Source organism: Buceros rhinoceros, unplaced genomic scaffold, assembly GCF_000710305.1.
Source record: "Buceros rhinoceros silvestris isolate BGI_N320 unplaced genomic scaffold, ASM71030v1 scaffold10570, whole genome shotgun sequence".
NCBI lineage: Eukaryota > Metazoa > Chordata > Aves > Bucerotiformes > Bucerotidae > Buceros > Buceros rhinoceros.
This window is the reverse complement of record NW_010390216.1, coordinates 17,455-29,147: the sequence shown is the minus strand read 5'-3', so window position 1 is coordinate 29,147 and position 11,693 is coordinate 17,455. Positions and strand designations below refer to the sequence as shown.

Here is an 11,693-nt window from a genome sequence, read left to right as displayed (position 1 = left end):
CCTGCTGCAGCAGGCATGCCACAGCAGGTGCCTTTATGTACTTTGCAAAGACATAAATGCCCTTGGCTGGTTATAATGACCACATGCGTGACAGACACCATTAAAAGCATTGCAATAAGAAGTCACGGGCTTCCAAGAAGTGATCGCAGATCTGTAGCTTTTATTTCGCAAATTGAAAAGCTGATGTTTCTCAACAATTACAAGAAGAACTAAAAAAATTACAGCAAATCTTGAAGAAATGCAATGTTAACTGCAGCAAAAGCATCTGCCTACTAAGTGTCAGTAAGGAGAAACTTAGGGCATGCTAATCTATGCAGGCAGCCTAGAAAACAAAATATTTTACTATGCTGGTTTGATAACTCATCTTTACTGAAATTCCGAGTCCCACCAGAACGTCTCTATCTTCTCTGCTTTTAGATCTCTTCATTAACTTTTATGCAAGAACTGGAAGTGGTGTAACTCCCAAGAAACTGTGATATTGTGTCATGTCCAAGACCTTACTTGTTTTATTAAAATACACAGAACATTATTATTGCTTTATTGAAACTGCACAACCAAATAAGTCATTAGGAAATGCAAGAGTTTGGAGGCTTTTGTGCAGTATTTAAAAAAAATCTGTCAACAGTACAAAAGACACTTACTGTTGTGTTCATGATTCCTGTCCCATGCGTTCGAATTGAATTAGCGATGTGACGGATATTGATAGTGTTCAAGTGTTTGTTATTACTTGTTCTTTCAATGAAGATCTGGGAGAGAAAAATGAAGTTATTTACTCAAATCTGATTCTGTGATAAATTATCAGTCTAGGTAGCCCACATCCTGTTTGAGAGCAGCTAATCACTGGTGATTAGGGAACGCACCAAGAAAACGCAGCATGCATACAATTAACTTTATCTGATAGATTCTTCAGATTTCTGCAAAAGGGTGATTCAACAATTCCAAGGCAGAGGTTGCACTAAAACTCTCATTTACTGAGACTATATCCCACATTAATTGGTCTAAAATATGTCAGCACCTGTTAGTACTTTTGGTCCCACTACGCAGTACAGCAGTGAGTTCCACTGCTGAATTACATGCTGATGAGAAAAAGTACTTCCTTTTCTTTCAGGAACACACTCATTTTAGGAGTGGGCCCCTCATTCTCGCACCGTGAAAAGCCACAAAGGGTTGTTCCCTGTATACGTTCTCCATGTCACACATAACTTCATTTCTCTAATAACCCATTTTCAGATAAAAACTGACCTTTTTTCCCAGATTAAAACCCCTTACTTTTTAACTTAAGTTTAAAATTACATACTTACTAGGTTCTTACATAGCAGCCCATTATCCTTGCTGCCTCCTCCTAGCTCCAGTGGAATATTTGACACGGAGTGATCATACTGGCACACTGTACTCTGAATATGCTTAGACAACATTCTGAGACCCACCTATAGCACCCCAAAAGATGTTTCCCTAGAGCAGCAATGGCTGTTTTACAGCTTTTTATTGTGTCTGTTCAGCTTGGGTTTTTCTTCCACGTACATTACCCTGCATTTCTTAATCCCTTCAGGAAAAAAGTATGGGATATACCTTACCTGATTATTCAGATTGTAGAGGTAGCGGGATACAAAAACATGAATATTTCTCATGATTTCCAAAACATCCAGACCCTGAAACAACATTGAGAATTATTATGAAAAAAATTCAAGAACTACTGACATGCCTAACCACTAAGGTGCACAAATACTATTTCTGTAGTTAGTTGAAAGCATTTTAGAAAGCAACATTTTCACTCTGCAAAATGAAGACTCTCTTAATTTTTGTTCAGTGTCTGCAAGATAATGCTTAGAGGAGAGAAGAACCTCAGCTAACATTTTAGTATTTACATGTCTGCCTGTTCTTTTCCAACTTCCCCTTAAAGTAAGGAATCCTCCAGTCTATTCCACAAGCCCCAATTAAAAATAAAAATTGAGTTTTGGCTGTTTTCAGTTTCCAGAAAAAGAAATCTTGCCTTAAGAGATTTCTACAGACACAAATTGCCATAGAGACATAAGCAACTAGCCACCTTTTTTTATACCATTTTCCCTGACCTGTCTAAAAGATTAAACTTCAGTACTTACAATGTAAGTAAATTTTGCTTGAATGAGTCATGTTAGTATCAATGTGCACAGAAAGGATGCTAATTAATCTAAACACTCTATTGCCAGTTGTGACAAGGATTTTATCAAGATTTTGCTGGGGTGGAATGGAGTGTGGGGTGTCTTTGTTTTGAAGTAAAGCTCACACCAGAATGAATGTTACAAAACCAACATTGTGAAATGATTTAATTCTTTTTAAACAACGTGATGGCCAAATGTTGCCCATGGGAAGCCAAAACCGGAAACAGAAATTAATCCACAGCACTTCTGTACCAAGCAGCAGCTAGAGTTCTTAGTTCCGTGTCCTCTTCCAACTTAAGAAGACACAGCCATCATGAACATTAGGAAAAAAAAAGTTGCATTTCTAAGAACTTTCACCAGCGTGCTAAGCCAAATGAGGGAATGAAGCTAACTGCCAAAAATATCCAAGACACTAAAACTCTTGAAGGAAAGTCTTCAGAAATATGCAAGCTGTGCTTCTTTTGCACCAATGCCATAAGAGTGAATGCCTTCACCACTGACTTGATGAAACTACAACTTCATATGTAACCAGGTTTAGCAGGTTCTAGGAGGCTTTGAGTCACTCTCCTATTAAGCTAAGCACGGATGTCCCAAAGTCCTCTTTGCCCAGCCTGTGAAACAGTTTCTTTTGATGACCACTAAGCAGAACGTTCTGAGAAGCAAGCAGCAGAGAAAATCCACCGTTCAAGGGTCATCAGAGAAAAACCACCATTCAAGGGTCATTCCAGACTTGTGACAGTTGTATTCCAGATGTATCACTTGCCAAATGGCAGATACTGAATTTTCAACATGAGTTGAATACTCGTTCTGAGTTTGTATACCCAATTTTATTAAACCTTATGATAAAAAATGAATGATACAAGTCCAGCATGAAATTAACTGTTATTGGTGTTATCTCCAAAGGTAAAGATTGTGTCTCAGACGTCAACCAGACATTAAAGGTCACTTTTTCCAAAGAGTTCTCTTATCTTGGGTACTTTCATTTTAACAACGCAGCCCTCTGAATAGCTAGCTAGTATGACAGTGTAATGGAACAGATGACAGCCATGTCCTATGGGCACTGTACCTGTTCCAGAGTCTGGCTAGGAAGATGTGCTTCAGTCATACTTAAACCATAGCGCTGAGTTGCTAGGTTTCTCATTTCACTGTAGGTGGCCCAGTCATGAAGAGCTACAGTTGTTAAGTTGTAGAAGGTCTTGTCCAAATAGTGAGTGACATAAGCTGTAAACACACAGAAGGATGACTAAAATAATACTATTTAGTAAGGAAACGTGTAAAGAAATGAAAAGATACATTAAGCCAAAGTGTAACAGAGATGAAAGTAATAGAATCAAGAAAACATACAACTCCTCACCTTTTATGTCAATGAACCGATTGAAAAAACGTATTGGGTTCAGAAAGAAGAAGTGAGCTAGATCCTTCATACCAACTCTGAAGGGGTTTCTGTCATCCAGCTTTAGGTGTGTATGAACTGATAAGCGCAGGTCCTTTTCTATCTCTTTACATAATTTGTCCAGCAAGTGCTATTCAGAGGAATTAAAAAAGTCACATTCAGTGTCCGCTTACAATGCTCTGTTAGGAGACCTAATGTCTCTCTCCAAAGATACATAAAAGTGATTAAACTAGTGAAGACAGTTCTGCTTTGGCAGGGGCACACAATCTGAAGTTAATCAATACTTGGGAACCAGAGGGTTATTCTATTTCTTCTGTTACTGTTCTAGTACACAATAGCAAGAAAAAAAGCTACACAGCTCAAAGAAGGTAAAGGTTTAAATACCTCTCCGTTCTGACCTTAGGGGGAACTAGGCTTAGGGCTAGCTCTCTAGGTAATAGTAAGATCTAACTCAGTGAGGAAGTCTTGCAAGAAGAATCTGGTCTGAATTTCTGCAAAATCTGTAGTGTTTGGTTTTGAACTAGTTAAATAAGAAGAATAGTTCAAAGGTTAAAACCTAGACTTGGGAATCTGAATTCACATTTCCTCTGTCAAACATCCTTTGTAATTCTAGATAATAATTCACTAGAGGCCACCTACATTTACAGAGCCTTCAGTACTAAAAGCCATGCATGCATCCTAAGAACAGTAGTACGTATCTTACGCATTCACACAAGCAGAACTTAATCTGACAAAAAGTACTCTTCTGATTGCATAGTCTGTAACTGAGGTTTGCCACCTTTAAGAAATTTAGAGTGCAGTATCTTCATGTTCCAACCACCACAGATACTGTTAACTACAGGTTTTAAACAACCAAATCATCAGTGAACACTTTCTTACCTATTAAAATACTTCATACCAATCTCAAAGGTCTCTGTGCTATTTTTATAGATACCAGGTTTGGTACAAGAGATGCTGGCCTATAAGATATTCCAAGCATAGTGTTGCCTTTAATTTCAATTCACAACAAATTACCTCATTGAGCACTTCCATGATTTCTTTGTCATAGCATTCCAGAAGCACCTCGTAAGATTCCAAGTGTCTGGCATGCATCATAGCAGGTACACAGTCCCGTAGCGCACTAAACATATACTGAAAAAGAAACTATTATGCTTAGCCAAGAGATTGACAGACATGTCAACAGCATCTTAAATAGTGTTCAAAGCTAACAAATCAAAATCTCAAGTCTTCCCAGTTTTATTAAAAACAGACCTCATAAACCCTACTGAAGTTTCCTGTCCTTACGAAGCATTTAGTTGTTACTGATCTATCTGCAGAAAGGTCATAATTATGAGCCATTTCATCTGAAGTTATTTGCTCTATATTAATTTTAGCACTGTGATTGACCATAGTATGCACAAATCTGTAACAGAGTATTGATTTTTAATCAAGATTAGCATGCCAAAGCATGATTTGACTCTGCAGCAAATACCTGATACTTCAAGAGATAAGCAGTAGAAAAAGCTACAGGACAACTACCCCACAGAGCATCACTGAACACTATGATATGAGTTTTAAAAATACATAAACACAATGTGCAAAGATTGCTTTTATATCCTCCAGACTGAGAAGAAATTTCTGTCTCATTAGTAACTCTTGTCTGATTATTTCAGCATCTTCCTTTAGAGTTTCAATGTAAGCTTTATCCTCTCCTCCTACAAATCCCTCCCACTACAGCAGCAACTACGTTGCTAACGTCATTACTTACATGCAGTCTAGCAGAATCAACTGCATTTTCATACACATCATCTAAATAGATGGGAAAGACTGCTCGATGCCAGTATAAGAAACAACAGTCACATTGTGCTCGAATTCTAGAATACAAAATTACTTATTAGGTACAGAACTGGAAGAAGCCATTCTTCTAAACACAGTGATACTTTTTTTAGTGTGTTTAAACTAAAAGACAACTGCTTTTCAACACTAAGTTTTACATGGTTACTTTAATATTCCAGATACAATGCTCTTCTCAAAAGGAAGTTCTTTACTGAGGAACTTTAATTTCTTGTTTTCCACTAGACTATTTATAAACAAAAAGTACCTGTTTTAGAAAAAGGCTTTACTCAGTCTCTGAAAGAATTAGACCTTACATTACAGCAAAATTCTAAATAGCTATTTTCTTATTGCATGCAAGTAGTAGCCTAGAGATCAAACACATATTTTAAGTTCCTCCTCTAAGCCAAAAAGAGAAACAGGCCTCTCCTGATACAACTCATATACAACACTTATTCCAGGAATTGATCCCATGAGTCATCCACTGAAGATGTTTTTATCTCTCCATGAAACATGCATGGAACCCAGCTACTCACCTGGCTTTCGTACAGCAAACATTTATGTAACTTGAGTGTTCACTGAGACTACAGCTGCAATAAAACATGGTGTCACAAGTGAACTAACAGCCTGATCTCCCAAACAGACTGGTGTTTACTCCTAACTTTTGGGGTTGGGTCAAGAGGAAGAGTTTAGCTTGACAAAGCCAAGTCATCCAAGAAAGTGACAGAATTTCTAAAAAATCAGAGAAGTGGATTTCCCTAATTGGCAACAGTTAGGTAAAATATGACCTGTCCAAAGAACAGAGAGCTTCAGGCTTAGCTCTGGAGTTTTCTGTCCATACCTGGTCTACAACACAGGCAAAAAAAAAAAAAATCACCACAAGCATGCAGCTACCAGATTTTGCAACTTGCACAGCGAAGATCCAGCTCCCTCAGTGACGCTACACTGCCTTCTATGTATTACATGCCACTGCTTACCGCTCTGTGAGTTCACTGATTAAGTCTAGTTTTTTCAGAACTAACTGAAGGCGAATGAGTTCTTCATCTTTAAACGTTTTCTGTGCAAATGAAGGAAAAAAAAAAAACAAAGAAAGTAAGATACAATTATAAGATAAATCTTATAAGATTTCCTTATAAGATACTACACCAAACAAGTAGAGGTCTGGAACAATCATGGCACTTACCATCTGTGTTCCCACACTTAGAGCAAGGGAAACAATTAGTCGCCTCTGTTTTGTACTTGGCCCATGAAGGGTGTTTTCAGTCAACACCAAAGCAGAGAGGACATCCAGGCGTTGCTCACTGTACTTTTTATCAGATATGACTCTTTTCTTGATGAAAGAAAAACAGAAATTCAGAAAAGTTACCCAAGCCCAAATGTAATAGCTTACCTCTTCTTTCCAAAGCTCACGGACTTGTCACAAATTTCTGCAAACAAATTACGTTTTGTGAACACAGCTAAGCAAATCCAGATTCACTTACTCAGTAATTCAGTGTGTGGTAATACCACTGAATTGACCACACACTTTGAATATGTGCAGTTCAGCATGAACATTGGTTGGGTCATACAATAGGCAAATACTGTGCAAGCTGCATGTGACTGCATACCAATTTTAGTTCTAAGGTACTTGTAATTTAAAATTTTAATTATTTTTTAATCAATGACTACTTGTTGGTAACAAAACCCAGTTTACAGCTGAACAGTCAGAAGTTGTACAAACACAACAGCAACAAAACTTACAATTTTCTAAATATTCTAATTTAGCAGAAAGATCAACTGCAAACATTCGTGTGAGCAAAGGGAACCAAGCCTTCCAGCTAAAAAGTTACTCACAGACATATTAGTGAGTTGCAGTGTAACTCAGAAGAGATACAGTTTCATAAGAGTTAAACCTCTTCCATTTCCAAGAAATTATGTTCAATGTGAAGCTCCTAACCTCACATGCTAAAGCTCTGTCAGATAAAGTGGAGCAGATAAAGTTATTACTAATAAACTATTTACCAGCATCTGTTTTTCACATATTTTAAGTAGTAGTCAAAATACCAGTTGTTCACAGATGCATTCTTTGATATCCTTCAACATACTAGTCTCAGCACATTTCTATGCATTTAGAAATAATTTGTAATGTAATTACAGTTATGAAGTTATCTAAATATATGTGAACTGTTTGTTTGAAGATATACAGGTTTTTTAGTAGCTCTGAAGCTCAGTTCATGCTACTCCTAATATCTATCTATCTATAAATGTTTTTTAGAAATACAAGATTTTTTTTGCTTACACTAGAAAATAGAGATGCCAGACACATAAATTGAGATTATAGCCAAGTAAAAGGGAAATTTAATAGCTGAACTGGTATCAGTAGCAAATGTCCTTTGTAATTCTGTTACTGAATGTGATGAAAGAACAAAACAATCATTAATACATCAGAACAGGTATACTAAAATCTCAATTTCCCATTCGCTCTGAAATCAGAAATTCAAGATTTGATAAGCAAAACATGTAGCAAGCTGATCTTGTTTATAGAAACGTATTATGTAGGTATTACAGTGTCTCACCATCAGAAGCCATTATACCCCACAGTGAAAAAGTGAATTTATGCCCACATTCCTCTCCTGTAAGCCATGATGTATTAACCACGGTTATTTTGCCAAGCAGACACAAATTTAAATAACTAACAGCCTGTTTGCTTAGACCTATAACAGATTGCTTTTAAGAATGTGCATCAGAAGAGGTAAGAAAAGGTCAGTTTGTGAAAATCACCAGAAAACAAAACAAGAACACAGGAGGAACAGGACAAGAGATTGAACAGCTCAGAGGAAGAGAGGAACCACTCTTAGCCAAAACCAGATAACCATCTATGCTGTACAGATTCCAGGGCAAAGTTTATGAATCTGTCAATTATGATAAAGCACCACACCATGGATTTTGCAAAAGTAAGAAAAAAATTAAGATTTTGTAAGCACTTAGATAGGAAGATTAATTATTAGAAGTTGGATTACATACCTTGGCTTCAGAAATAGAGTGAAGAGCCTGATACTGCAGATGTTGAGAAATGTGCGTCACAGAATCTGCCACAATCATACTTCTTCGGTAAAACATGTGTTCTATTGCCTAAAGCCCATCCCAAAACATATGAACAACAGTTCATGTAGTTACCAAAATTGTTGCCTTTAGAATTTAGTTTTTATGCTGGCTGACTCACCCACACTGCAAATACAGACTCTTTCCACTTTGTAATGTACTGTTAGTAGCAGTTGCTATTAACCCTTGGAAACTGAGAAAAATCGAACCACTCATGACCATAAAAAGTTTCAGGACTGATCTAAGTTTTCTTGGGTTTTTTGTTTTGTTTGTTAAATAATCCAGTTCTATTCCCCATTGCTTTCTGAAGGTATTTCAAAACTGAGTATCTTCTTTTTTGAAAAGCTACCAGGAAAAGTGCAAAGTCCTGCACCCAGGGAGGAACAATCCCATACACCAACATATACTGGGTCTTGTCCAGTTGGAAAGCAACTTGGCAGAAAAAGACCTGGGGGTCTTGGTGGACACCAAGTTGAACATAAGCCATCAGTGTACCCTTGCCACAAAGGCAGCTAATGGTATATCCTGGGCTGCATTAGGAGGAGTGCTGCCAGTAAGTCAAGGGAGGTGATCCTTCCCTTCTACGCAGCCCTGGTGAGACCACACTTGGGCAGCAGCCAGTTCTGGGCTCCTCAGTAAAAGACAGACATGACCATACTGAATAGATTCCAGCCAAGGGCTGTGAAGATGATTAAGGGACAAACTGAAACACATGAGGTTCCCTCTGAACATCAGAAAACACTGGCATATGTTGGTTGTCCAGGGAGGTTGTGGAGTCTCCATACTTGGAGATACTCAGAAGTCATCTGGACACAGTCCTGAGCAACAAGCTCTAGGTTGTCCTGCTTGAGCAGGGGTAGGTTGGATCAGACAACTTCCAGAGGTCACTTCCAACCTCAGTCGTTCTGTGTTACCATCTAAACCGGTTAGCAGTTACATAAAAATCAGTTCTAGCCTCCCAAATCTCCTGTTGTCTAACCAAATGCAGTCTTGAACAAGAAGCCAACCATGCAAAAACATTTCCCACTTCAGAGGTTTTGTTGGGTTTTTTAATATGTGGTGTTTGATCAATGTTCTCTTTAAAGCTCTACATGAAATAAATAATTTCCATCCAGTGACCTACCTTCAGAAGTTCCACCAGTCTGCAGAGAGCTTTCACTGAAGTTTTGGTCATAGGTTTTTGCATTGACATGTAGAGATTCATTGTAGTTTTAATGATAGTGCTAAGACTATATGCATAAAGAAAACCCTAAAAATAAAAGGGGGGAGGAGGGGGCAGCAGGAGAGAAATCAGTATTTTCACTCCATACCAATCAAAAAAGTCCTCTCTGTTTTCTATTATACGCAATAGACAGCTAACTTCTGCCTCTTCATATTAGAGACCATATTGCTCCACTTAATAAGCAAGCCTGGGATCCCAAAGCTGAATGAGACCCTTTTATTAGGCTGATATTGTGAAACTACCTACAAATCATTAGACCACCTGCTCATTAACCTCTTTAGAGCCATTCAAATTAAACATAGGTCAGTGAATTAATTAGCCTCAAAGCTCTAGTAAATTCAGACCTGTTGTAAGTCAACTCAAACAACTCCCATACCCACAAAAAAAAAAGCCTATCACAAAAACAATCTAAAACATTTACATTCCATGGAAGAAATACACTGTCAGTATTTACACACTTCCTGTCCATCCCACAAGAAAAAAGCAGTAAGGTTTAAATCAGTGTATGCCGAGCTTTTAAATACAATGTTGGTTCCATACAGCATGACAAAAATCTTAACTTATTTCAAAGAAAAAAATAGTAAAAATAAAAGAGACTAGGAAAAGACAGCAAATAGTGCAAGAAAGTCAGTTTGCTACAGGGCAAAATGTTAAGTCCACTGCAAATAATTCAATACAAAAGCCACAGATCCCACTACATGTACATCTTTAGATAAGAAAGATTCAGGATCATCCTTCTATCACACACCTATTCTCACCAGATATTCATCAGGCAGATAGATACATATAAAAACTAGCAAAAAATAAATTCAGAAGAAAGATGCATCTTACTTTAAGACTACAAGCTTAGTAGGCCAAAAGTCTTAGTAGGCCAAAAGGAAACCAGCTGCCTCAGAACATAGTAAGATTCCTGCAAAGTACCATCATGAAGGCAAAGCACAAAGAAACAACACAAAACCTTTACTGGAAGTATGTACTGTGCTAAATTAAACTAAATTAGACACTAGTTCAGTCCAACTCATGTACCTCACAACTGACTCAAAAGGAAAAAAACCAAACCCTTTACTAAAGAGTAAAGGAAGCTTTCTTGATTTTGTAAGTCAAGAAAAAAAATCCAAAATTTTAGCCATTGACTATTTAGTCAGATTCATTTTCCCCACATGCTTTACAGAAAGGCCTTTTACAGATTTCCTTATTGGTGTATCTATTACACACTTAAAGTTTTAAAACTATTCCCACATTGTAAAGTAACACACCGATGATCATAGAACTTCTGCGATTTTTTTTATGTTCGACAACTTGCATCATTTGCTGCATCACCACATTAAAGACTGCACACCTGGATGAAGACACTGCAGCGGTTAGAAAGATCTTCAGCAAACTTATCCATGCGTTGCTCCTTTGACAAGATAGATTCCATTTTTGTCATCCATGAGCTCACAAAAACATAATACGACTGCATATCTCTGGAGAAGAAAACAAAGACAGTTGCTTACTTCAAATTAAGACGAGTAATAAAGTTTTCTCTTTTCAAAGCTTAAATTCTTGTAAGGGAAGTATGTTAAATCTTCAGTCCTCAAAATAGTAACTCTTCCTTCCCCACAGTATCAGAACTTCATACTCATTTATGTTTAAATTCTGTATAGGTAAGGTTTAGTAAGTATGCCGATTTTATCTATACAAACATACCCCAAAGAGTCAAAATGAGCTCCCTTTCAAGAGCACAAAGGGCCCTTTCAGCAGTACATACACTACACTTCAAGTTAAGAGAGTAAGTAAAACTGCTCAAAAATGCTTTTAAACACTAGCCAAAAAGTCCTATACTGATGTTACTTTTCCTCTAAGTTTAAACCGTTGTTATATACACAGACACACACACAAGCAAATATAACTTGCCATTACAAGTGCTGTGCTGCTCTCCAATAATATATTTCTCCAGAAGTTTATCTGCTTGGGTTACACTAGTTGTAATAGCGTCCACTTTTAAAACTGATTTATTCCATGCTACAGGACTGTGCCACTGCCATACTACTTACTGCAGCAGTTA

General features: G+C 37.4%; 1 protein-coding gene across 1 annotated transcript in view; it reads right to left on the bottom strand.

The window, feature by feature from the left end:
- KIAA1033 (KIAA1033 ortholog) overlaps positions 1 to 11,693 on the bottom strand; it is a 36,260-nt gene that overhangs the window by 7,688 nt on the left and 16,879 nt on the right. The window contains exons 14-24 of the mRNA XM_010136965.1: positions 10,986 to 11,112; positions 9,548 to 9,673; positions 8,347 to 8,454; positions 6,527 to 6,673; positions 6,321 to 6,400; positions 5,279 to 5,384; positions 4,546 to 4,662; positions 3,493 to 3,661; positions 3,205 to 3,359; positions 1,575 to 1,649; positions 642 to 746 (exon numbers count right to left, since the gene is read on the bottom strand). Of these exons, the coding sequence (XP_010135267.1) occupies positions 642 to 746; positions 1,575 to 1,649; positions 3,205 to 3,359; positions 3,493 to 3,661; positions 4,546 to 4,662; positions 5,279 to 5,384; positions 6,321 to 6,400; positions 6,527 to 6,673; positions 8,347 to 8,454; positions 9,548 to 9,673; positions 10,986 to 11,112 (1,315 nt within the window). The remainder of the gene's footprint in view (positions 1 to 641; positions 747 to 1,574; positions 1,650 to 3,204; positions 3,360 to 3,492; positions 3,662 to 4,545; positions 4,663 to 5,278; positions 5,385 to 6,320; positions 6,401 to 6,526; positions 6,674 to 8,346; positions 8,455 to 9,547; positions 9,674 to 10,985; positions 11,113 to 11,693) is intronic.